General features: G+C 42.3%; 1 protein-coding gene across 1 annotated transcript; it reads left to right on the forward strand.

Annotated features, from left to right (window-relative positions):
* Window positions 1-1,392: 1,392 nt before the first annotated feature.
* NT5E (5'-nucleotidase ecto) lies at window positions 1,393-26,607 on the forward strand. The gene is made up of 9 exons (XM_056486877.1): window positions 1,393-1,912; window positions 6,338-6,560; window positions 11,591-11,779; window positions 16,055-16,252; window positions 17,688-17,839; window positions 20,942-21,050; window positions 21,858-22,007; window positions 23,503-23,703; window positions 25,275-26,607. Exons 1-9 carry the CDS (start codon window positions 1,595-1,597, stop codon window positions 25,430-25,432), a joined length of 1,698 nt encoding a protein of 565 aa, XP_056342852.1. The 5' UTR covers window positions 1,393-1,594; the 3' UTR covers window positions 25,433-26,607.
* The last annotated feature ends 340 nt before the right edge of the window (window positions 26,608-26,947 follow it).

Genomic DNA, 26,947 nt, shown 5'->3' on the forward strand with positions numbered 1-26,947 from the left:
CGGATTTCCATTGGCCATAGAGAAAGTTTAAGTAAGCTAGAGCACATGCAATCACCTCCTTGTGAACATCTGAATGTGTCCTAGCTTTGAACTGAATCCCAGCCAGCTGCCAGCACAGGCCAGCTGAGGAAGAAAGCATAGCCAAAGAGGATGTGAAAAGGAGGGGAGGAAGCACAACTCCAGATTTTGCTAGCACGTAGCTCATGATGCTAAGGATTGCCCTGTGCTGGGGTGGGCAGTGACAGTGCAGTCACCAGGGCAATAGCAAGATACCACACAGCTGTTTTAATTCAAGCCACCTATGGGAGCATGTGGACAGCACAGCTTAGCCTTCATGGAAGAAAATACAGGTTCATTCACTTTCCAGCCATCTGAGGAAACAAACAAACCAAATGAGTCCAGATTCCATTCTGTGGACTTCGGGTACCCAGGAAACTGGGGCATGACATCATGCAGCAGAAAGAAGACGGCAGCTCATTCAGCTTCTGTAATGCTGTAAGAAACCACCACTTCCCTGCACAGTGGGGGAGCTTGTGTTTTTAAGGGAAAAAGTGACCTGTCGGTCACCACTTACAATGTGTGATTGTCCAGAAGTTCCAAAAAAGTGTGTGTAAGTGACAGCACTTCGACTTTGAAAAATTTCTTTGTCCAGATAATTTTGTCGTTTAATAGTGGAAGAAGGTGTGGACTCGCACTGTGAGTGCATGAATTAAAGAAGCAGCTGTGACTCCCAGTCAGTCTGATTTACCCAAGAGATGGTCACCCCATGCTGTACTCCTAACAAGCTGTTTATTTAGGGCATTGGCAGATTTTCCCCTCACCGTGCATTTGCCAAACCACAACTAAGAGCTTTGCATTTAGCCACGGAAGGAAAATCTTGAAAGCAATTCATGAATCTACACTAAAACCACTAGAGCTATAATTAAATCAACTCTTAAAGTAGTGTAACTCTTTTTATGGCTGAAATAGCAGCTTTTATTTTAAGCATCGTTGGAGAAAGAGGAGAGAGGCAAACATTTCCATGTGAAGGCTTGGAAACTCCTTTCAGCGTACTAAACATTCACCAAGGCTTCCTGTGAGCGTTGGAGTTTGTCCTTTCCCTGCTGGCTGGATTTTCATCCCGTTCGACCGTCAAAGGGCTTTGTCCAACCCGACAGCAGCTGAGATCGGTGGGACAGCGGGGACTGGGACGTGCGCGGGTTCAGGACATCGCCTGGAGCTCGGGGAGCGGACAGCGAGTGAGCAGCGGGGCGCGACGAGCGCAGAGCCGGGAGCGCCCCTCGCACACCCGGCAGACGGAGCACCTGGGGCCGGGGCAGCCCGGGGCGGGCGGAGGGACGAGCACACCCGGCAGACTCGGAGCACCTGCGGCCGGGGCAGCCCGGGGCGGGCGGAGGGACGAGCACACCCGGCAGACTCGGAGCACCTGCGGCCGGGGCAGCCCGTGCGGGCGGCGGGCGGGTCCCGGCGGGGGCAGCCCGGGGCGGTGCAGGCTGTGCCGTGTCCCCGAGGCTCGCCGCTCCCCGCCCCGCCGCGCCGCTCCCCAGCCCTCCTGCCCTGCCCTGCCCTGCGCAGCCACCCCGGCGGAGCGGGGATGGCGGGGCTGTGGCTGTGGCTGTGGCTGTGGCTGGGCACGGCGGCGGCGGAGCTGCGGCTGACCCTGCTGCACACCAACGACGTGCACGGGCGGCTGGAGGCGCAGGGCGCGGGCCCGCGGCGCTGCGCTCCCGGAGCGCAGGGATGCTTCGGCGGCGCGGCGCGGAGAGCGGCGCTGGTGGCGGCCGAGCGGGCCGCGCACCGCAACGTGCTGCTGCTGGACGCCGGGGACCAGTACCAGGGCACCGTGTGGTTCTCCCGCTTCAAGGGCCGCGAGGCCGCCCACTTCATGAACCTCCTGCGCTACGATGCCATGGTAAAGCGGGCCGGGGGGCGGCGAGAGGCGCGGCGGGCTCTGCCCTTGGGCGCTGGGTCTGTTCCTGCCTTTCCTCGCCCGATGCCGGCTTTTCTCATTGCCGCCTCCTTCCGTGCGCAAAGTCGCACCAGAAAAGGCAATGAATGCTGAAAGGTAATGCTAAAATCGTGGCCAAAGGTAGCTGGGAGGCAGGCGAGGAGAGGAGAATTGATTCGCTGGGGGATGATCTCCCGGCCGAATGAAGTCCCGAGCTGGCAGCCCCAGGGACAGCCAGAAGCCGGGCGATGATGGCAAGGCTGCACAGCGATGAATGCAGCTCTCCTTGGCAGATACAGCCTTGCGGGCTGGCAAAGGGCTGGACGGGCTCTGTTGGAGAGGGGTTGGCAAGCCGTGGAGACGACCCAGCGAAAGCCGGGTGAGGAGTCTGGTCTGCTCCAGGGGAGTTAACTCTGCTTGCGGCTCGCAGCCCGCCCTGCTTCGGTCCTGGGGGAAGGGACAGGTGGCACACGGTGGCAGTGCTGTTTCAAAGGGTGGAGGGTTTTGGTTTGCATCAATCCCAGCCTGGTTGTGTCCAGTCCGTCAGAGCTGTGGTCGTGACAGGTTGTATAAGGAGCTGTGCGCAAACAGCCCAGAGACTACAACAGCACCTTAGTGGGGAAAGTCTCTGACACTGCTAACCTTCACACTGCCTCTTCCCGTCGTGCAAGTGCTGAGAGGAAAGGTAGAATTTGTGGCTGAGATTGGGGGGTGCCACTCCATGTCCTTTTGTCTCAGGGCAGTGGCTTCTTTTGCTTGTGTAGAGCTCTGTAAAGGAGAAAGATTAAAGTCATGTTTGAGCTTGACTGCTGCTCTGTGAGTGACTGGATATTTGTTTCATCCCAGTTGCCAGCTTGAGGGGAAAATCTTCTGAGCACATCACATTCTCTGTCTTTGTGTTTTTTACTTTTTCTGGAAAAGGCAGACTGTGCTTTCCTTTCCAGGTAAAAATGGCTTCACCTGTGTATTCCCTCTGCCTCAGGACAGCTGTGGAAGGGAAGGTCATGCCCGAAGTGCACTTTCTTAGGCTAAGCACCAGACCTACAGGTCTGGGGTTTACTGCTCCCCATTCATATGCCCTATGAACGGTTTTCTAATTGTGAATCTGACAATAACCGGGTCTTTCCTCCCACTGGTGATGGAGAGGAGTGTGTGCATCCAGGACTCATCCTTGCTGAGAGCTGGGGAGCACCTTGGGATTCTGCAGTGCAGAAATAGCTTGAGGTGGTTTTTCCTACCTTTCTTCATAAAGCTTTCTGCTGTTCGTCATTTTTCAGTCTTGTGCTTGCTGGTATAACTGGTTCATGGGCAGTCTGTGAGCCTGTACAGTTCCTGATTATATCACAAGAAGTTTTTTCAGGCAGCGTCGAAGAGCTGTCAAGTTTTAGAAACAAGTTATGTAGGAGGCGCCTGGTTTTGGAGATACCATGAGCTTTTTCATCAGAAAAAGCTTTAAAAATAAACCCACCCCAGAGGCTTGCACAAGATGTGAATGTTTTAGGCGAAGTAGTCAACCACTTGTTCTCTGTGGAGGTGCTGCTTATTATAATTTGAATAGAAGGTGGCAGGATAGGTGCTAAACGTTCTGCAGCTCCTCAGTGTTTCTCTGCTACCAGGGAGCCTGAGGCACAGATGCCGAGTGCCGGGCAGTGCTGCAGCATCGGTTTCCATTCTCTGTCTGTGGATGCTGCAGGGGGGAGGGAGGCTGGGTGGGGGCACACGGAGCCAGGTGAGAACCGCGGTGAGAAGGGTGAGCTAGTGCTTCTTTAAGCAAAACTTGGGAAGTCACATCCCTGACAGAAGGGGTGGGGATTACTGAGATGTTTAGAAGTGAGCCCCAGCACTAGGATTACAAACAGGATGAAGGAGAGAGCATGAGTCATTGAAGTTGTTACAGGATGCGGGCAGGAGCCGTAGGAGGACTTAGGGCAGCCTGGAAACTTTCGAGCATTTCTCCACAAATGGGAGACAACTCCTTTTTTAAGTTTAGCTATTCTCGTTTATACCTGTTATCACCTCCAGTCTGTTTTCTCCTGTTTCATTGCCTTCCAAAAATTTGCATGGCACCAGCCGTTTTTTTCTGGTGTAATTAAGACTAAAATCCAATTTAAATTCCTCAAAGCCAGTAATTGGAGAAGTGATGGAAGTCTTCTAGCTTTACTTTTAATTTGCATCCTTCTGTTAATTTGTATCCTGATTTTGGAAATATTTTTAGACTTGCTCCTTGTGAAAAAAAAGGATTATATAATCACATGCTGTGTGCCTGAATATTTCTGATTATTTCCCTTGTGACTTACAGTCACTCTGGCCAAGAGATTCAGGTTTGGTGAAGGGATATTGCACAGGTGCAGAGTCCCAGGAGCTCTGGGTGTAAGGGCAGCTAGGTAGAGTACAGGAACCCAAAATGATCCACATCTTCCTCCTCAGAGGAGGAGTACCATAAAAAATAAAACTGTATTATTAGCCACTGGTGATTGCTCATTAACAACTTTGTAACCACCCACACCATGGGGAAAGTTTTGATTAAAGTTAGTGCCCTAATGGACATGAAACAATCCAAATGCAAGACACAAAGCCAAGAGAAATCATCTTTCCTAACTGGTTGTTGGGTTAGGGTTTTGGGTTTCTTCCCCCAACAAGCTGGTGGCAGTTATATCCCATTCAATTTCATAATTCATTTGCAGCCTTTCTTTGTTGGGTTTTAATTGCATATTTAGGAGGGACAGAAGGCATGTGCACTAGCCAAAAGAAACAGCTTTTTGCCATTCTGATATATTCTACCAGTCCATAGATATCTTTTCAGAAAATCCAGACAACATCAAGATGAATGTCTTGTCTTTTTTCCCCCCCTCTTTATTAGTATTTTTTTACAGGAAATTAGGTTTCAATTAGAAGAGTTAGAAATGGAGCATAGTTGGAGTATATCATGTCTTCCCAAGTCAGGATTTTTTTTTTAAGATAGTTCTTGGTTCTTTTGGAAAAGTGCTGCACCAGCACACAAACCATTTGGCTCCTTCCCAGGGGTGTGAGTAGTGTTCTTGCCAGTGTCAGCAGGAGCAGCTGATTTCCAATGCAAGTTACTGCTGATAGCCTGAAATTTCCACAGAGACACTGCCTGTGAGGATAAAAGGAGTCAGTCTGTCCCAAAAGAAAAACACTTCCAATCAATTGATTGAAATGCTGAGATCCCAGATCTGTGGTGGCTTCAAGATCCTGCTTGGTTTGGAATGTGATCAGGGTTAATTCATCCATTTGGAGAATAAAAGCTGGGGCCAGCACAGCTGGGTGTGTGGGTTGGTTTAGTAGAACAGAAGGGTACATAAGCCTTCTGAGATGATGGATACAGCTTTCCCCACTTCATCTCAGAATGAAATAAGAGCACACTTTTGCCTGGAAGAGTTGGCCCATTGGCTTTGATACCTTTTAGGTGCTTTACTCCATCTGCAACCTGAAACCTCACACAAATTTATTGTGTACCAGGTTACACAATTATTGTGATTCTGTGGATACATCTTTTCCTTGCCTAATACCTAAATACATGCTATCTCTGGAGGTTTTGCTGGTTTATCACAAAACTTGCAAGCACAGGCATGTGGCAACTTAGGTTGAGCATGAAAAAGGGGCAGGTAGGAGAAATTTCCCTCGAGGTAAGTCCTTTACCAGCCTGGAAAAAGCTAGACATTCTCATCTTGGTGGTATTACCTTGCCAATAAATAAACAGGACTGCTCACTTTGTGTGGCAGCCTTGATGCCTCACCGTGTTAAGTGCACACCCCCCTGAAGGATTGTCTCTGGGGATTCTCCCTCACTGATAAATATTAGATATTCCATAGGCAAGTAATGATATTGATGATGGATAGAAAATTATATTTTCTTGTTGCATGTTAAAGCAGGGAAGAATCTTTACTAAGTGGAATATATTTTAAAAACTGTAGTCCAAGCACAAAGCTCTTAAAATGAACTTTTTATTTAAAGAAAATATTAAATATCAATAACAATATTTGTTTTCTTCAGTATTTAAACAACATATCTTCCATACACAAAATATATGTTTTCCTTTGTGGTTATTCTTAATCCTCTTTTTCAAAGCTACAGGATGTAAAATGAGTGGGTTTTAATCTGGTACATGGTCACAAACAGGTTTTGGATTTCAATTTTCACATCTGAATCAATGTAAGAGAGTCTGAAAAACAAAAACTTACATCTAAAAAGAAAAATAACCCAAACACTTCTGTGTTCAAACAGGAATGTGTTGGTTTAGACAAGTCAGAATTTTCTTTCATAGAACTTAGACTTTGTTTTCTCAAACATACCATGAATATAACTTATGAGACTGTTTACACTGAATAGTTGAGATAGGGTCTCATATTTTCTTCTTACTTTTTGCAGGCTTTGGGTAACCATGAATTTGATGAAGGTGTGAGTGGATTGTTGGATCCTCTTCTTAAAAACGCAAATTTTACAGTCCTGAGTGCAAATATTAAAGGCAAAACTCCATTAGGAAATGAAATGATGAAATATGTTCATCCTTTTAAAATAGTTCGTTTTGACTCAGAATCTGTTGGAATTGTTGGCTACACTACAAAGGAAACTTCTTTTCTTTCACAGCCAGGTATGTTTTCTTTAGTATGTAAGTTTATGCCCTTTGTTACTATTTTGTTATTTCTCTACTTTTTTTAATCCAAAGATGAATGTTTTCAGCTGAAAAGTGGGAAGTCTGTTGTTTTATCAGTATTTACTTGTATTACTCAACTTAGCCTGATTTTTAAACTTAAAGAGGCTTGCTAACATTAAAACCCTCTTTCATACAGACCTGGGCCATATCTAAGAATATCAGAAAGTCAGTGAAATTGCAAGAGAGCTCAGGGGCTGTTGGGATTTTTATTCTTGCTTGGGTTTTTACAGTTATATTCCATTATATTTCATTGTTATTTATCCATTTAAATGAAAGTTAAAACACTAATACAACTTGTCTGGCATGAAGTCTGACATTTCTCTGTGTGTTGAAATTTTCTTCTTGGATGCCTCCATGCCCAAAAACAAGGAGAGGTTCATACTTGTTTTTGAAGCTAAAGTTGCCCAAGATGTTTTTAGCCTTTCAAAATATTTGTAGAATTCAGACTACAGAAGGAACAGCCATTCAGCTTTTACCACAATTGCTTCATTCATGAATAAAATTAGAATTGATGAGGAAAAAGCTTCTCAATTTCTGCCTGTTTTTTCCAGCATTTCAGGGGGTTTGGTTTGATGAGGATTTTGTTTGGGTTTGGTTTTTTTAGTAAAATAAAATGGTCTACTGGAATGAGAAACACATTTAAATCAGCTGTAGGAGATATGAGTCACTGCCTGCTCAGAGTTCAGCCAACATAACAAAAACAGAGTTTCTTCCCTGGGTCTTGCAGTTAGGGATGCTTTAAACACTGGTTTAAAACACTTTCACATTGAAAGAGGACCTCATGTTATTATTATTTCTCTTTCTATTCCTTAGTAATACAGGAATAGGGATATTCAATACTTTGAGGAAGTATTAGAATATAAAAGTATTCCTTCTGTAGTTTTTAATTCCAATGCTGCATGTTTAACCTGCCAAGAAATGGACATCTGAGGTCTGAATAGACTTATTGATCTCACCTCTATTTTTCAGTGATGTGTTTTTGGCTTCCTGTCTTTTCTTCCTCCCCAAAAAAAAAGAAAATTGAGCTGTATTTTGTGTAGGCAATAGAATTTTGTATGTGCCTGAGGGCATGAGGGTTGATACCATCAGGTGTCATACTAAGTTTGAGTAATGGCAGTCAATATTGTCCTCCATTATGGATTAATAACATCTGCTGCCACTCTGTGTTGGGGCAGCAAGATCATCAAAGTAACTTTCTTGCAAATAAATACACTAGGTGAAAATCCAGTTAGTGCTGCAATGATTCTATGAAGCATTTGAATACACTTCCAATAGCATTTAGACATCATATCCAATGCCTCAGTATGCAGAGACATTGTGAGAGACCACAGCTAGATAAAAAAGCAGTGTTAAAAGAGAAGTCTTGTTAGGTCCATAAATGGAGATGAAGCATCCCTAAGGAAGTATATCCCACAGTGTAACTGAGCAAAAAGCAGAGGGAATTCTAACAGCAACATTTATAGTGATCAGATTTTTTTATAGTTTTCTGCTTTGCTTTCTTGGTGTGTGAAGGAACATTTAGAAGCTTTGAAAACATGAACTCAGGACACATTAATATAACTCAGTGACTATATATTGCCATGACCTAGCAATCCTTCAGACTGGTATAATCATGGCAGACATGGGTCAGTGGCCAAATAATTATCAACCTAGTTCCTTATATTCAATTAATAAGGGACCCTGTAAATTTTAAATTCAGCACCTTGCTTATCTCCACACATTTCTTCCAGATGATTCAGTTTTCTCTGCCTCTGTGTGCTTTGGCATACTCTGCACTCTTAGGGCACTCTCAAGGCAAACAGGAAGTTTGAGAATGCTGAAATGTGAATTCCTACATTACCGCCTTCTGTGGAAGTATTTCTATTGTTAAATCTCAATAACTTCCACCAGATATGAAATTACAACTTGTGCTTTTCATAGTCTGCCTAAAAAAGGTTATCAAAAGACTTGAACGGAGGATAGAGTCCTTAAATCTCAGTGCTTCCATTGGGAGAGACCAACTAATCTCTGCTGAGGGTACTGTTAATGTCACTGTTTGGAAACCATAGGGATGGGGAGCACATTTATAGATCACAGCCAATTGGCAGTTTTTCTGGAGTTCTCTGTTTTGCTATGTACAGCTATCTCAGCTGAGTGCCCAGCAGGTTTTTCCAAGAGTTGCTCATAACTTGGCACATGGACACAATTATCTGAGTATTTACTTTGAGCTGGTAATCACAGGGCCATCTTTCTAGTATTTGATGGTTCCAGCCCATCTGCTTTAGTTCTGCAATGTTGTTAGGTCCACTGTATTTTTGTAAAAGATGCAAACCCAAACCTACCTACTCTGTAACCCTACAGGCAGCAAAATATTTACTAAAACTATCAACTTAGCAGAGTTTTCACAAATGTAATTTTAAATTGCATTTATTCCACTTTATTCTGGCTATCTTTCATAATATTTTTAACAGCCAGACAGTTATTTTTCCTTGTTCAGCTGTAGCAGTTTGGCTGTTTTTTCTGAACCTCTATCTCATCTAAAAAGAGAAGAGGGTGCCACATCAGTTTAATGCCTTGGAAGAGAAGTGAGATATTGACATGAGCAATAAGTTAGTCATTTTGATTCAGATTGTTTTGAAAAATGCCCTGATGAGTGCTAAGCAGTATTTTGCTTTTTATCTGGTTTCTTGAAGAATTGAGCACTGTGTAGTTGCTCTTGCAGTTCCCCACTGTATAACATTCAGTAGCAGGGGACAGGTCAAGAGGAAATGCCCTCAAAGTTTTGCCAGGAGAGGTTTACATTGGATTTTTGGAATAAATTTTTCTTGGAAAGGGTTGTCAAGCTGGAACAGACTGCCCAGGGAAGATCTGGAGTCACCAAGTTCTGGAGGTGTAGATGTGGCACTTAGGGACACAGTTCAGTGGTGGACTTGGCAGTGCTGGGTTAATGGTTGGACTCTATGATCTTAGAGGCATTTTCCAGCCTAAAGGATTCTATGAGTCTGTGTTTGAAGACTAATAACAATGTGTTTTCAATGTATGGTGCATTTGTAGGCTGCAGTGGCATAGAGGGATGACAGAGCTGGTGCTGATGAGCAGAGTTTGGCTGCCATGGACCACCTGGCTACTGGCCATGGAGAAGTTAGCCCACAGGCACCTGCACACTGGCACAGCTCATCAGTGGCTCGTTCCTGCTCTTTGTTTCAAGAGCTCAGCTCTCTTTGCAGAACTGGTCCCTGCACCATTGGGGTGCAGCTGGTGCATGGTGGTGAGAGGAGGACGTGCAGAGCCTGTGCTCAGGGATCAATCCTTGCACTTCCCTTCCTGCCAGCAGCAGACATCAGCCCCAGCTGCTGTCAAATGCAAGGATGTGCAAACAGGGGCTGAAGCCAGTGGTTTCCTTCAGCCTGGAGAAGGCTGAGAGGGAACCAAGTGCAGCCTTCCACTGGTGTAGGGGTATTTATGGGGAGGACAGGGACAGACACTTCCCAGAGGGGAAGAGAAAGGACGAGAAACAGGCTCAAGCAGTAACAAAGGACATTATGGTGGGAGTTAAGGAAAAATTTGTCATGGTTAAGCCATTAAACAGGTTGCCCAGAGAGACTGGAATTTCAGCCAGCTCAGACTAGACCCTGAGCATCCTCATCTGGCATTCAGATCCTGCTTTGAGTGGGTTTTGGACTACATGGCTCCTGGAAGTCTCTTCCAAGCTCAATTAAGTTCTGTCTCTTTGATTCTGAGAAGAGGTCCACAGGAAGAAAATGTGGGGATGCACTGCACAATTCACTCTGCAATGTGCAGTACAGAGATTCCCTCTGGCACTAACTGAACTATTGAATGGGTGTGGTGCTGAACCAGTTTATGTAACCCTCTTTTATCTCTTCCATTGTAGCAGCTTCCTCCTCATTTCCTGAAACATTTTGCCCTGGATTGTGAATTCGTTTCACTCCTCCCTTTGTTATGAAATAATGTAAATCTTTTTACTTTAAAGGCATATTTCAAAATTATTTGATCACAGAACTCTGCAGGAAGGAGAGGCAATAGGTGGAGGAGGAATTGGTAGAATTGGTTGTCTTCACCAGAAAGTCTTAAGTTTACAGTTGGTTGAATCTGTCCATAAACTCCATTCTTACAATTTTGTCAGAGAAATTATCCTCTTACATAAGAAGTCTTTTTATGCAACCCAAACCACTGTGTCTAGGATTAAAACTCCTGTTATTCTAGTGTTCATGTAACTGTTTGTCACATTAGAGTAATTTCAGCAGGGACAGAAAACTTGCAGAAAGGCAGTTTCTAAAGGTTGTCAGTTTCCCAGCATCCTTGTCCAGAAAAGGTTTCTCCTCTCCAGCCTTTCTGTTCCTTATGCCATCCTTTCAGGATGGTACCTCAGATGTGATACTGTGTGCTGTGCTGTGCTGGTATTACTGAGAGTGGTTCACATTAGGTGACATAATTTGTGTGAAAAGGCAATTCAGAGTTTAATGGGGGACTTTGAAGAAGCTGCTGTTTAAAGCCTTGGGGGAGGAGAGATAAAGGAAAGAACAAGTAAAAAGGGAGATTTAACTTGGGAGAAGATAGATGATCTCAAAGAAATACAGTTGGGGAACCTTTGTAATAGAGTACAAGTGTCTGTATGCAAACCCTGACACATTTAGTTTCCCTTTGCTAGTTAAATAATAAAAACCATTCAATTCTTGATCCTTCTATTGATGTCACTGAATTTTTTTATGGAGTTATAACTTTTTTAGTCTAGGCAAGTACATGCATCTTGTTGCAGAAATGTTGTATTAGTCTAAGCACACAGGTGCTCCTGAGAGACTGAAGAATATCAGCCCAGATCAAGAGCTTGAACCAGCTAAGGATATTTGAAAGTCACTGCCATTCAAAGTCCTTTTAATTATACAAACTAATATCTGATGTCAACTACTTTATTTTTAACTAGCAATTAAGGTACTTCGTATGTAAATTATTTTATTTTCTTTTTTAAGGGGATGATGTAACCTTTGAAGATGAAATTGAAGCATTGCAACTGCAAGTGAATAAACTTACTGCTATGGGAGTGAACAAAATAATTGCACTAGGACATTCTGGTTTTACTGTGGACAAAAATATCGCCCAAAAAGTGAAAGGAGTGGACGTTGTGATTGGAGGACATACAAACACATTTCTCTACACAGGTATTTTACTTCTTACTGAAATGTTGCTTCTGAAGCTAAGCTGAAACTGTTTGTCTTTAAACTCAGAGAACTTTCACCAATATAGTTTATTGCTGGCTGCACTCAGCCAGGTTCACAGCTGGCACATGTCCATAATTTCCATGGAAGAAACCAATTCAAAACAGCCTCACAACTCACTGAGAGGTTCCATAATGCTGTGGAGTTCAAGGTGACCTATGCAAAGTGGGGAAGAGGAACAAAGATAGTAATACTGGTAAATTACTGCTAAACATACTGTACTTCTTTGAAGATCACACCTATAAAAGAGTAAATTAGTTGTCTACTTTTAAACATGTATGTGACTTAAGTAGAAAAATGAATCATAGAAGACTTCAAAAGTGCTGCTGCTGATTTTCTCTGTAATCTGATTCTATATCCACAAGTCTCCATTTAGCCTGCCATTAAAATACTTTCCCCAAGTTTCATCTGTTTATTTCAATTGCTTAATCTCCAACTTTATTCTTTTCTCCAGAGGCAGACGTCATTCCAGAGATTAACATTGCTGATCTGGTTTCTCCTGCAGTAATACTACTTTAGCCAGCACGTACCATCAGCAGTTTCCCCAATGCTATTACCTTCCCCAGAGTGAAAGGACACAAGAGAGGCTGTTTTGTTGTTCTGTTTGATTGAATTTTTAAAGTTCTTTAAATTTAAATTTAAATAACTGTTTGAGACTATAATGGGAGCTTCCTGTACTTTTCAGAAAAGTTTCCCATGTATTCTAGTCACAGGGCTAACATTCTGTACCCTACCCTAGAACTTGACCACTTGAAAGGTTTGCACTGTCCATCATCCTCTCCTTTCCCTATTCATCTCCTCTCTTTCTCATGCCTTTCTTGTCTTATCTGGACCTTTTGTTATCTCACTTGTTAAAAAGAAACAATTGCATGCCACAGTTTGAGCAGATCAGAATATCTCTTGAATTTGGCCTCAGGGAATAACTTTGATGACTAATCTGGAGGCATTTACACACCTACCTACAAGTCAGCTCACAAACACTTTGCATAGGGTGCAGCAGAGAAGGAGCCAAACTGGAACGAACAGCAGGATGGACCATCCCAAAACCACGTGTCCAAGAGTGACCAAGGGGGGTTGAGGGGAGTGGATAAGCCTGTGGAGACACTTTACTCAGATCTGCCCATGTTTCCCACCAGCTTGCAGCTCAGGGACTCCCCAAGCCTGCAATGGTGTCTTGATATTTCCTGACTCCATCTTCCCTTGGCTACCTTCAACTTCCACAGCAGCCACAGCAGGGCATTCCAACACTGACCTGCACAATCCACAGGGACCTTGGTCTTGTCTTGGGGTGCAGCCTGCAATTTTATTGAATTATTTTGAGATGGGAGAAACAAGGATGGATTCCATATCCAAAGTGTGCAGTCACTGTGGATTTACACAGTGGAATCCATATTCTCTTGCTTGGTCTTGTTGGCCAATGCCTGCGTGTCACAATTTGGAATCATGACGTGAAGAGCTGAGACATCTGAATTCATATCCTGTCTAGATCTGCAGGAGTTTGCAAGCACACCTCTGGCCATCCCAGAGAGATGGGATGTCAGACTAGACTACGTCAAGCTGTTCCACCCCTCCCTGTTTGAAGCTGTCCAAGATTCACAAGGCCAGAGAGAGCACAATGCAGGAGACTCTGCAGCCTTCAGGTTAAAGATCTCAGCTGGGAATGAGTCCTGGTCCCTTTTCCTACTGTTTTGACAAAACAAAACTGTCTTACTTCCTTTTATTGATACTGGCAAGGTGAGAAAAATAGAGAAGTAATGTCTGGGGGAGATACACAAAAAGTGTCTATTTATTTAGTCAAAATATAAATTTTGACAGAATGTAGTCTAAGCATATAATTTTTATCCCAAGTGCTGTGAAGCACATGCTCACCCATTCAGGATCATCATGAGTGCATTTGTGAACTATGCCCTGCTGAGTCAAATCCATCAGTCAGCATTTCCAGAGAAACAGCCACATCTGTGGAGGTGATTTCACTGCAGAGTAAAACATCTGATTTGAAATGTCTTTCTGCATGTCTCAATGCATATATTAACTAACAAGCTCTCGTTTAAATCAAGGGATGTAATCAATAATTGGCAGCAGAATCTGGGAGAATGTTTCAGCTCAGTCTAAGTGGAGATGTATGAGCTGTTCAGCCTGTTCTGTCATGGAGGTTTAGAGACATACTGCCCATGAAGACATCTCCACAGAGAAATCTTAGTGTAGGGTTTCATCTTGGACTAGTCCAACCTGTCTCTAAAATATTTGCCAATCTCCAGTTTATCCACAGGTTGTAAGGCAAATATTGTCCTGACTTGTTCAGGTGTGCATTTGGTTTGTAGAACTTGATTTAAACAGCAGGGGTAGTTTTGGGTTAGAGCAGTTTAATTCCTGGTTTTCATCAGAACTGATGTCCTTAAAATGTAGTCTGTTGGATAAAACAGGGTAAGAAACAGGCAAGTGTTACATGTTCTTCAGTCACTCAGTATGAGCTTGTGCATTGGTAATGAAACAGCATCTCATGCCTTGACTGAGTGTGAATTCTAGTGCTGGGTTCTTTGGGGTAAGATGCACTGAATGGTCTTTGCATTTCAGAAGGAACACATCTATCTTACAAGGGAAAGATGTCATGGTGCTAATTAATCCTGCAAGGAAGTATCAGCATCAGAAAGTATTTTGTTAGAAAGCAAGAAATTAGTAAGACCCTGGACAAATATTTAACTATACACAGCTGTTATAAACTAAAATAGTGCCTAGAAAGAATAACTTTATCTTTCTAATGCTCTATTCATTTGAGGACTAAAGAAGGACAAGAAATCAAAACTGATTCCTTCTTCAGTTCAGAAAATCCCAAAGCCACTTTTGCATGCATAAATCCTGTGGAGTCCTCATTAGCTACAGGATTTCTTAAATTCTTCCCCAAAAAATGAACAGTTAAGCGGCACTCCAAGAAACCAACTCTGTTGGCCTGGCTGGAAGTAGAAAAGCTGGTTCTGTGGTAAGTTTGGTTCAGTTTGTTGCAGCTCTTCTCCCTGGAGAAATAGGAGGGATTAGAGAGGAATATAAATCGCATTGGAGTTCTAGAAGGAATATTTAGATGCTGTTTATCCTAGGATTTAGTATTACGTAAACAACTGTAAATGGAAGGAAGTGAGTTGTTCTGTGAGCAGTGGAAGTGAAGAGACAGCTTTCCTCTGGATCTGTGGCCCCTGCCTTGCCAGCAGCCCAGTGCTCACCAACACACGGACGGGAAATGCCACCACCTTTGGGACAGGAGTAGGGAGCAGGCTCTGAGGGAGCTCTGTCACACAGGACATTGTGGCTCTTGGAGCTACCCAGCCTTGGTCTGACCGTGGGGCAGAAATAATGGCAGGAATAACAGCAGGGAGAGATACTACTCAGATAATAATGTCACTAAGATAAGTGAAGGAGACTCGGAGAAGGCTGGTACCCTTGAGGAGAGAGCTGTGCTGTGCAGTTCCAGTTTTCTTTGCCACTTTCTGCCCCTATGTGGTTTCTAAATCCTGTGGTAGCCTATGCCAATTGAGCTCTTTTCTTCTGCCAGTGCGTTGCCTTAATGTGTTTCCAAGTCTTACCTCTAGTCACCTTTAAGACTTTGCAGGTTGATTAGAGTTTTAAATCCATGACCACACAACTTTAATGCTAATGAAGTTTGGTTTTGCAGAGGGTTTGCTGTCTCTCTGAAATTTTGGAGTTTGCTTGATATAGTGAAAAAAAATCACCTGGTTCTATGTACGAGTTCACAGAACTGTTTGTAGGTATTCTATCTGCTTATTAACAGTAAAAATGCATTTGACTTTTTCAGATCAAGAAGTCTGATGCCTATTTTACTAAGATTCTTACTTTCTATCTGATGCAGAATAATGTATGAAGGCTCAACAATAAACTTTTCATCCAGTGGCTGGCATGTTTGCATTACTGAGGGTGTTAGATTGCAGTAATTGGAATGAAAACTTGCTTTGTTGCTGTTGTGATGTGATGTCATGGTGGAGTGTGCTGTTAAAAACCACTGTGGTAGTTATTTGAGCTAGTGTCCTGAAAACAGCATTGTCTCTTATGAGATAACTGAACAATCAAATGTGTGCTTGTTGCCCAATGCAGTCATGGCTGTTTCCTGCCTGGGCTTTTTAAGGCTGAGAAATATTTGGAACGTCACTGTGGTAACTCCTTGAAGGTCACATGAGCTGAAGACCCACTTTTGATGCTTGTTCTGTGCAGGCACCCCACCCTCCACTGAACTGCCAGCTGGCCCCTATCCATTCATGGTTGACTCGGATGACGGGAGGAAGGTGCCAGTTGTACAAGCTTACGCTTATGGAAAATATCTTGGTTACTTAAATGTTACATTTGACAAGAAAGGAAATGTAGTTGAAGCAGTTGGAAACCCCATTCTGCTGGACAGCAGTGTTCCTGAAGGTATGTGGACTAGGCATTTGAGTTTGCCTGCAGCACTATGCTACAATTCAAGTTAAATACATGTTAAATACAATGTCTGAATAAGAATTCTGCTTTCTTTCTGAGCTTGCTGTTCTCTTCTGTGTAGGGTTCAGCCTGTGTCACAGTTGAATATGCATGCATTCAGAGTGTGTTTTTATCTACTTAAAATCCCTGAAAGTCCTTTTGTAAGAACTCAGGCGATACAATACCTTGCCACTTTGTAGAACCTGTTTAAGCTAGTCCTGTAATTGTGATTATAAAGATTATGAGGACTAATTTACAGTTTTGCCAGAGGCTGGTTTCTTCAGAACAGAGTTTAGAGCAATACAGGAAAGTGGAAATGTTCCAGGAAAAACTTGAAGTACCCTGCCAACTACTCTGCCAACGTGCAAATATAATATACAAACCCATGAGTTCTTGTATGCAGTGCTAATTGTGTTCAATGTTTTAACTCTGAAACATTTAAAGAAGTGGGAGGAGGAGTGGGAGAGTCTCTCTGTCACTTTTTGTTTGTAACTCTACCCGAGCTCTGTTAACTGGTCCTTTTTGTGAGCTCTGAAATTACTCAAAGCTGGTTTTCTAATCTCTGTTTCTTCTCCAGTGTTTGCTGTATGAAGTTCTGAGCTTATATCAGACTTTCTAGGTTCCAAAAAAAATCCTTTAAAAATTGTTTGTTCATAGATATTTACTGTGTTATTCTCAGTGACCTATTAATATAGTGAGGGATGTAATGAAACTTTACATTCTCCCTCTGAAGTCAGTAAAACTGAAAATTCAGGTACATTGGTGGTATAATTTTATAAATGTTGTTCTTGCTGACAGGTGTGAGCAAATTGATTAAAATTAGTAGCTGATATAAAATAGTTGCAACATCTGTCTCCATATACAAGTATCTTTGTTTTTTTTCCTGAAATAATTAAATTTTCACCTGAGAGACAGATGTGCAAAGAGAATTAATTTATATAAAGGGTTTATTCCTTGACATTGATATTTGAGCTATTTTTCCTTTTAGCAAAACATTAAAGGGAGGAAATTACAAGCAGAAAAAAAAAATGTCAAAGACCAGTCTCACTTGTATTTTAAAAATTCTCTCACCTGTCAAGGTAGGTACTAGAAACTCCATCAGTCAGAGGTTAGAACAGGACAAAAGGTTAGAACTGGGCAAAAGTACAGATAAGGTAACCTTGCTGTGGTACAGGACTGGCTTATTCCCTTGATTGTCCTGCCCTGCCTTCTCCCCTTACAGACTTTTTTTGAAGTGAATATAGTTGCCATGTTGCTTGAGAAGCTTTTAGGAAAACTGTAACCTTTTAGAATCATAACCTTTTTCTTTTCCTAAGGTTTGTATTCACTGAAGTGTCATTAATATGAGATATGTATGATGCTTATTTTACATTTTTATATTACTTTACAGATGAGCACATTAAGGAAGAAGTGGAAAAATGGAGAGAGAACCTGGGAAATTATTCTGAAGAGATTGGGAAAACTAGTGTGTACCTGAATGGTACAAGCCAAGCATGCCGTTTCCAAGAATGTAACATGGGAAATTTGCTTTGTGATGCTATGGTAAGATGTTTTCACCATTGCAATTACATCTAAGGGTTACTCCAGAGCTATCCAGCTCCAAACTATCAGCACATGGGCTCTGTGCCTGCTTTTCAACAGTGCAATATCCAGTGTGTCCCTAGAAAGACCTGGCAGAAGTGAGGCTATAAGGAATGCTGCTGTAGAGAGTAAGCAGCAGTTTATTCTCTGTGCATAGCCCCAGAGAGAGAACAGCTTTTTCACAGATAACTTTGAGGCTGCACTTTCAAAGGACATGGCAGTCTGATGTAAGAGCCCAGCAAGGAGGAGAGCTCAGCTCCCCTGCCCCTCTCCTGCCACTGTCCCCTGCTCACAGCATTCATCCTCTGTCCTCTCATTACTCACTTTGCTGTCACTTCAGTGCACCGGCACAGGAAACAAATCTGGGCAGTTTTCTGTCAAGCTACTGACAAGAATTGTCCCCCTGAAGAGCATAAAAGGCGCCAGCTGAAGTGAGGAGGGGGTGGGAAAGGCCATGCAGCCAGCTGGGCACAGAACCCCAGCCCAGAAGGAGCCACCAGCCCCTGCTGTGCTCTGACAGGCACTACTGGGCTTTAACAGTCACATAACTCCAGAAAAGTCTTTTTACAAGAAGTCACTTCCAGTTTTTAAACCTCCTGAGTCTGACAGTTTTACTGCCCTGCAGCAGCAGCATTTCATTTAAGTGTTTCAGTGAAAAACATTCACTAATGTGACTGTTTCCAGAAAATTAACTTTCCCATAAAGGGAAAGTTAAGAGACAATGAATAATCATGAGTTTTCACTTAGATATGTCCCGAAAGCTATTTATCTAATCTGTGGTATTGCTTTTACTGTAGTCCTTAAAATAATTCTCTAGTTCATGGGCTAATTTGCAAATCAGATTAATGTTTGGGAATTCTGCATACAGTTCTCCTAGAATTGCAACATCTTGCTTTTTTTTTTTTTTTTTTTTGCTAGAATTTTTAATATCTTTATTTGCAAAAATGTCAACAAATGCTTTGGCACTTTTTGAGCTTAAAGAAAGTAACCCTGTAATCTTTCAGAAGTCTGTTGATTTTCTTGCTACACATTTTTCCTTAAGGGGGTCAAATTCTAGTTAATTTCAGTCAATGTCTCTAGACAACCACCTGCAGCCATCAGTAGACACCTATATTTCTGTACACGCTGCCTTACCAGTTCTGTACTTGCTTTCCTGTCTGCTGACATGTGGTCAGAAGTATAAAGGTAAGAAACAGACCTGCCTGTTCCATGAGCTTTAGTATTTTGAGTTGCCCTGAGAAATTGAGAGGTTGAGAATTGCAGAAGACTGACTGAATGTTTGTGCTGGGTCAAAACAGACGTCCATTTAGTTCAGTGATGTGTCTCAACCAGTAACCGAAAATCTCAGAATAAAAGGTTGATAGGCCTAGATGGCAATTTACAAAGGACTTTAAAGGGACTCAGATGAGAAAAGACTGTGAAATTGATAACAGCACTGTGTGAGCTCCTCTTTCAAGCTGCCTGAGCTCAGGGCTGGGAAGCTGTAATCCTTTGATTATGAGTTACAAACCTAAGCATGGTTTAACCAGGGCATAACTTTGATGGAGGCACAAAGCATTTACACAGCTGCAAGTCAGAGGTCACAAACACTTCACACAGGGGTGCAGCAGAGAAGTGACCCACCTGGAGCAGATGACAGGATCATTCATCCCCAAGTTTTGTCTCTGAGAATGATGGAGTGGGGATGGTAGGGGACAAGCATACTCCTGCACAAGCCTGTGGAGTTGCTGTACTCAGATCTTACTAGGTCTCCCAACGGTTTGCAGCCCAGGCATTCCCCAAGGCAGAAGTGGTCTCTTGATATTTACTGGCTCAACTGGAACATGCAGGGAGGGCAGGAAACAGGGAGAGAGAGGGAGAAGGGGAGTGAAACAGTGGAGATTAGCTCCTGCAGAGCAGCTCCACCACCTTTTGCCAGCCTCCAGCTTTCCCAGCAGCTGGTGGCAGGGCATTCCACCACAGACCAATACATCCTGCAGAGCTCTTGGTCCTGTCAGTGTGAAGCCTGCTGCTCCCCACTGCCTGCATAACTGCTGGAGGTCAAGTGGTCCTTGCTCTGGAACACTTGCTCCCCATCCACCATCATACCACCCATAATTTTATAGCTTTCTTGAATATTTCCTTCCATTATCTCTTTACCAGGTCAGACAGTCCAAGTCCACTCTCTAATTCTGCATAAGCTTTTCTGTGTCTTTGACCATCCTCATCACCTCCCTCTGAATCTTTTGGGTTTTTTATCATTCTTGAAATGAGAAAACACAAAAATTCCTACTCATCCTCCACCATGCCCTTCTTTATTTTATAGGCTTCTGTCATGTGCTTCCTGTACTTCTCTCTTTGAGACTCTGTGAGACCTCTCTGTGAGACTGAAGTTATGACCATAGTCATTCCTATGTCCATCCTTTCTATTACCTCAGGTAATTTCAGCCTTCTCCCATTCAACTCAGTTATTTCTGAGGATTAACACTGGAGGCTTATCATCCTTATGCAATTGAGTAAATATCTGGTCTCCACTTTCTTTACTACTAAGGGTGTCACAAGCCAATATTATCCTGTCCTTGCATTTTGTCAGAGCCTCCCCACTAAACTGCTGTGGATAGACACATTGATGTGCATTTCTGATCCAGTATGCCTGTTTCCTGTTCTTCCATTGCTCTACATCTTTCTTTATGCTTTTCCTAAGAGATTTTAATGAACAACAGTATTTAAGGTCTTCTTCACTTCTCAGTTCCCCAAATATGATTAAATCATTTGCCTTTATCACAGTCATTTTCCTTTGATCAGCTGGCCTGCCTTGGCCATGCCATAGACACACACACCATAGGGCAAAGCCCAAGGGTCCATTACAGTAAAAGGAAGCTATTTTTCATTTTAAGAATTTTACAAAGCAAAACACTTGTTTGGGTTTTTTAATAACTAAGTATTTTACAATGGGGCTGAAGATAATGCAACAAAACCAAAACCCACCTTTCTGTCTCTTTTCAATCTCAGATTGTGTTTGGTGTAAATTTCGAGTCTATAATAAGTGAAGATAAAATCTGTTTAAATGTTTTCCTTTGGTAGCTTCATGAGAATGTCAGGCATCCAGATAAAAAGACATGGAACCACGTTTCAATGTGCGTCCTGAACGGAGGTGGGATACGGTCACCCATTGATGAGCAGAGCACCAATGGTACGTAAAATTACCAGCTGAATGACAACTTAATCAGAAAGAAGGAATCAGGTTATGCCAGCCTGAACACTTTTAGGTATGGGTTAGTTCTGATGAGGTTTTCACAGCGTTTAAAAGTGATTTCAAACTTGCTCAAATGGTTGTCCATCATTTGAGCACAGCTGCACTCAGGCTGACATTGGCAAAAGTCTCCAGCATTGTTTGTACACAATGCTTTTTATCATTTCCCTCTCTCCTTGCTGCCTTGGAACAAAGAAAGGTCTCCTGCTGTACAGGGTCATCTGGTATGGTCGCTGTGAGCCTTCTGTAGTCTGCTGTAGAGTAAGTAAATTCTGGGTTCTTCTCAATGCTAAGGTTTTAGTTTTTATTTTTCCTGATACCACATAAATGCAGCCTGAAAACAAACAGCTTTCTCAGTTTAACTAAATCTTTCTGTAGGACTATGTGAGTAAACTTTAATGAACTGGGAAAAGTGCCTTATGTAGTATGAATAGCTGTGTTTCTTCATCTTAGGTTGCTGGTTTGTCATGTCTTTTATAGCTCTGTAACATGCAGCTACATCAAACTCTGATTTATTGGTCTTGATACCTGCTGGACAGTAAAAGATGCAGGTTCTTTGGAACAATATACATGATTCTCACCCCTACCAGCCCTCATTTTCTTAAACTGTATTTGCCATGTTCCTTGTCAAAAACTCAAGGTTAAACAATCCTAAAATAATTCTGTAAAAAAAGGAAAAAGCAAAAAAAAAAAGAAAAAAAAAAACAAAACCCAAACCAAGAAGTGATCAAAGTCTCTTTCCCCCAGGTAGCATTACTGTGGAAGATTTGCTGTCTGTTTTGCCATTTGGAGGTCGTTTTGATATGGTGACGTTAAAAGGTTCCACACTGAAAGAAGCTTTTGAGCACAGTGTGAGGAGATATGGAAAAGGAAGTGGAGAGCTGCTGCAGGTTGGAGGTATATTTTCTTCTTTCCTCTTCTCAGTTTTCCAAAACAGCCATCCCTCCTGTTGTTCCTTATTACATCTGGAAGCCTTTTTTTAAGAATGGAATGTCCAGCTGGCCATACATCCTGGCCCTGTGCCTCGCACATGCCAGCCAGCAGATGCTGTTTATCCCCTGTATGTTTAATTGAGCCACTGCAGCACACAGGCCATTGCTGCTCCCTTCAGCACAGACAGTGTTTCCAAGTTCCTGAACCCAGAATGGCATCAGTTTAACACTGCAATTAACTGGAGGAAGATATAATTTAGTATAGCCGTAATACAGAAATAGCTACAACAAACTCCAGGTTTTAGTTCTTAACTGGCAGCCTACCTGAATTGCCAAAATGGACAGCTGTGCTGAATTTCAGTTCATCAAAATAATGTTCTGCAATTCTCTAATGATTGATGACAGTTTTAGAGTTTATCCAACTGGGCTATGGAATTGCTCCAGGAATTTCTAAATATTTTATGGATGAACAGTTAATATAAAAAAATTCTACTCATATCTTTAATTGCAGCTTCCTATATGTTTATCCAGATGTGTATTAGGCTACAGTCATGTTTATTCCTGGTTTTGTGCAGATTTAGAGCAGATTTTATTGTTTAGTTAGCAGAAGAGCTAAACTTCAAGAGCCCAGGGACATTCTCTCCCTCCATGCCTCTCATCCTATATAACCTCACATGTCACAGACACAACCCGTGTCTCACAATTTCACCAGTAAGTTTCCATGTTCTTAGGTACCTCTAAGGTAAAACAGGAACAAGCTCTGCTTGCTGCCTCTTCACAAAAAAGAAGAAAACCAGTAGCTCTGGAAAGGGTTCAGGATGGGAGATCCAGAGCAGGAAGAGCGCCAGGGTTGGAAGAGCCTCAGTGCTCTGAGTGACCTTTAGTGGCTTCCTCATCTGCAGATTCTTGGCAGTGCTGTTCTGGGGGCCTGGCTCTCCCCTGGCCTTGATCAAGGAAGGCTCACAATGAGAAATGTTGCTTCTTCTACAGTGAGGAGATACTGCAGCATACAGCCCTGGTGTGGCTTTCCTTTTTCAAGACAGTGCCTATTATGCAGAATAGCTACCAAGTTAGGCTTGCTGGCTGGCCTTAAAAAAAGTCATTTCAGCCAGCAGGCCAGGGAAATGAGAAAGCATGTGACTACAGAAATAAGGGAAGGTATTTTTATTTTGAAATATTCCAATCCCATGACCAGTAATTTCCTTTTGTGGAGTAGTGATGAGAACAGACATCAGATAAGCAAATGAGGGAGGACAGTGCTTCAGCAATTCTTATTTCTCTGGAATATTGCATAAAAGTTGAGTAAGTGTGCAAAGAGCTGGGGTAATTCAGAATGATACAACTCTCAGTCACAGAAAGTAATGCAAAGAACCAGCTGAAGATGAGGGAGAATGCTGCTTCTGGCCCTGTGTGTTCAACAAGCACTGCACTAAGTGGCATTCCAATGTGTATTTTTGTAGGCATCCACGTGGTCTATGACCTCTCCAGAGCCCCAGGAAGCAGAGTTGTTAGCTTAGAAGTGCTTTGCACAGCCTGCCGAGTCCCAGCCTATGTCCCACTCCAGATGGATGAAATCTACAACGTGACTCTGCCATCCTACATGTTATTTGGAGGAGATGGCTACAGTATGCTGAAAGACAAAAATCTGGGATACAGTAAAGGTAAGGGGGACACAGTCCAGGTAAGTATGGGCACTAGCAGGGTAGCCGACAAACAATTCCCTAAAATTATAAGATCTTTCTACAGTACAAACCTCTGCCTTTACTCAATGATTAAACTTGCTTTTACTCTGACAGCTCTGGATTCCTACATTTAGTTGTAGGCAGGAACTCCATTCTTTTTCAGTTAAAACAAAGTTTCAAAGAGAAACATCTTTATCAATTCAGCAGTGCTCAGAGAGCAGTTCTGAGACTGTGGTAAACCACAAAAGCAGCTAAGAACACAGAGAGTACCCCTTACACTGCCTTGCTCTTTACTGAATGATGCATCAAAAAGAAAAGTGCTATTTTCTATAGACCTTAACATTTACTGTGTAGAAGGATTTGGAAAAACAGCATCATCACCTCCACTATTAAACGACATGCAGCTCAGGCAAACAACATTGGATGAGATGAGAGATGCCATCCCACTCAAAGGGAATGAGCCTGCCCAGCCAAAACCAGGGACCTCAGGAGTTCTGCAGGCAGGAGAAGGCAGAGTGCCACAGACACCACACCACAGAGGAGACATGTTTTATAATGCTGGCTTAAGGTCCTCTAAAGCTGCATGCAAATTGTTAGAAAGTCTGTGTTTGTACAACTGACATTGTCCATCTTTAGGACGAAGGGAAACTTGAAAAAAATTTGAGATTAAAATCCATTCTTTCTGAAAACAAAAAAGGGGTGTAATGCTGTATTTAAAAAAAAAAATACCTTGTAGGAGCCCATCTACATTTTTGCAGAACTTTAATTTTGTATGTTCTGCTTGTGCATGGTGAAAGCATGCTTTTATCTCAAAAATTTTCCTTCTGGACATTTCTTAAAAGCCAATTTTTTGTTTCTGTAAGTGTTTAAATTTAAAATTTATTCTCACAGCTAGGACTGGTGTTTTAAATCAAGTTCAGTGTAACTAGATTTAAAACATCAGTCCTACTGCTGAGACTGAGAAAAATAATTAGGAATAGTGAAAGGGAACAACCTGTAATGTTCTGGTAAAGTCTTCCAGTACAACAGAAGGGTAAAACTGATTATTCTTAAGAGGAAGGGCTACACTTTGTAAGAGCTTGGATCTAAAGGGACTCATTGCATGGTTGGCAGCAGTGACTGAAAAGGGTCTCCCACTGCAGAAAACCCACATAATATCTTGTGTGCATACAAGCAGTGTCCAGACTCCTTAAAAAAGTAAATCTGAAAAAGTGTAAGTAATAGCTTTGCTAGGTCTACAGCCCTACACCCAAAATATGGGGGAGACTACCTCAAGCTACCTGACTGGAAAATACCATTGTAACAAATTCAAAACAAGCCAGACAAGACAAAAAGAATTTGTTTGGATTTTTTGTAAAATACAAACAAATACAACTTTTGCTACCAAAAATTCTGGCTACAAAGCACCACAGGTGATGTGTGCTGATTCAGAATGGCAAACCATAGAAAACAACTTGATTCTTGGGCTAAAACTGCAATTTAGGCAAGTTCTTACATTTTGGCTAAGAGGTTGGCAGATGGAGAGAACAGTTTTTTGTTTGTTTCTGTAGGTGAACCTGACATTGAGGTTGTTTCCCGCTACCTCCAGAGAATGAAGAGAGTTTACCCAGCAGTTGAAGGTCGAATAAAATTTTCTTCTGGAAGTCTTACTGAAGCAAGTCTCACCCTGATCTCTGTACTGCTCATGGTGACATTCTTGCACACTTGATTTTTTGTTTGGAGGAATACAGGAGGAGAGGTGATCCTGAGGAAGCTGTAAGAGACCTGTTCTCTTCTGTCACGCTTTACAATGAATGAGCAGTGAGCAGCCCCCAGCATTGTCTTTAACCTGGTGCTGCCACTGGAGCACTGTGTGCAGGGCAAGAGGGCAAAATCCATGACTTCTCTTGGTGAGAATAAGCAGGTACCTGAAATTGAGGTCTCAAAGCAAAGTTCCATTGAATACTTACTGCTCAATCATAAAACAAGGACAGACTGAAATGGGGTATTATAAATTGTCAAATTCTTACAGCTGGTTTAGACAGTGACTTAAGAACCTGATTCCAGATGTAAATAAGCTTCTAGAAATGGATTTATTATAGATGTATATTCCTTTCTTTAATCTCCACTCAGGGTTAAGGTATTCAATCTAACATTTCTACTTTGCTTCCAGTCATATTTATCATACCTACATGAAGGCCTGAAAGAGCTGGATTAAACTCAGTGCCATTAAAACCACGAGGTCTATTTAACAGGCAATTTAAAAAAAAAAGTTTTACTTTTGAAAAAGAAACATCACACTCATATTTTCCATTAACAAAGGACATAATGAAAGCTTGACTTGATTTTGATCAATTTTAACAAATTAAGTATTCTTCAGTCTTAAATATGACCAGATGGGGGACTGTGTTCTCACTCCATGTTCTCTCTCTCTCATACAATCTGTGACTGTATTTCATATAAATATGTTCAATTTTATACCTCTTCCAAAGGACAAAGCACAGGACTGCAGCCTGTTAATCTGTATTAGCAACATTCCAAAGAAATGTCAGATACAGGCATTGACTCCTGCAGTACTTTTGGCATCCTTTGGAAATAATCAGGTACCGGGGCTCTTTACAGCATAACCTGCCTTTATGATAACTGTAATTATACCTCTTCCATGGGAAGGATGTGTTTAAAAATTACTTGTAAGAGACAAGCTAGTGAGTATGAAATCAGATTAAATGCTAAATGTACACTGCTGATGCTTTATCAATAATTGATTGCTTATAAATGAGGACAAAAAAATATTATTTTTCTACGATTACTGGGAATTTTGACATTGACATGCTTGGGTTGTTTATTGCTGTTTTAAACTGACTGTGTTTTGAATAAACCTGCTATGTTTTCCTGGAAAGCTCACTACACTCTTTTTCAACAATGAAGCTGCCTCTTCCATTCACTGCACCTGTGAATTTCAAGGAGAAGGTGCATTAAGACAAACATTCAGTATGCTGAAATTTAAAGACCCCATTCATTTCCACATCCATTAAAGAGCAGTGCCTGAAAGGCTCCGAGCTACACAGCTGCATTAGGTAAGGGGTGTACAACAGGGAGACAAATGACAACTGACCTCCACACACTACAGGTTAGGTGCTGGCTTTGATGATTTGTCACTACTACTCCCTAAACTGTTAATTTATAGAATGGTCTTCCCCCATCAACATCAACCCAGTAACAGAGAGGGCACTGATGGGCAGAG

The sequence above is a fragment of the Oenanthe melanoleuca genome, chromosome 3 (assembly GCF_029582105.1).
Source record: "Oenanthe melanoleuca isolate GR-GAL-2019-014 chromosome 3, OMel1.0, whole genome shotgun sequence".
In the NCBI taxonomy this organism is placed as follows: Eukaryota; Metazoa; Chordata; class Aves; order Passeriformes; family Muscicapidae; genus Oenanthe; species Oenanthe melanoleuca.

Excerpts from the sequence above, each read along its gene's own strand:
- NT5E (XM_056486877.1), top strand. The coding sequence starts at position 1,595 with ATGGCGGGGCTGTGGCTGTGGCTGTGGCTGTGGCTGGGCACGGCGGCG. Across the intron at positions 1,913-6,337 it reads TCCTGCGCTACGATGCCATG|GCTTTGGGTAACCATGAATT; the intron begins GTAAAGCGGGCC and ends TACTTTTTGCAG. Across the intron at positions 6,561-11,590 it reads TTCTTTTCTTTCACAGCCAG|GGGATGATGTAACCTTTGAA; the intron begins GTATGTTTTCTT and ends TTCTTTTTTAAG.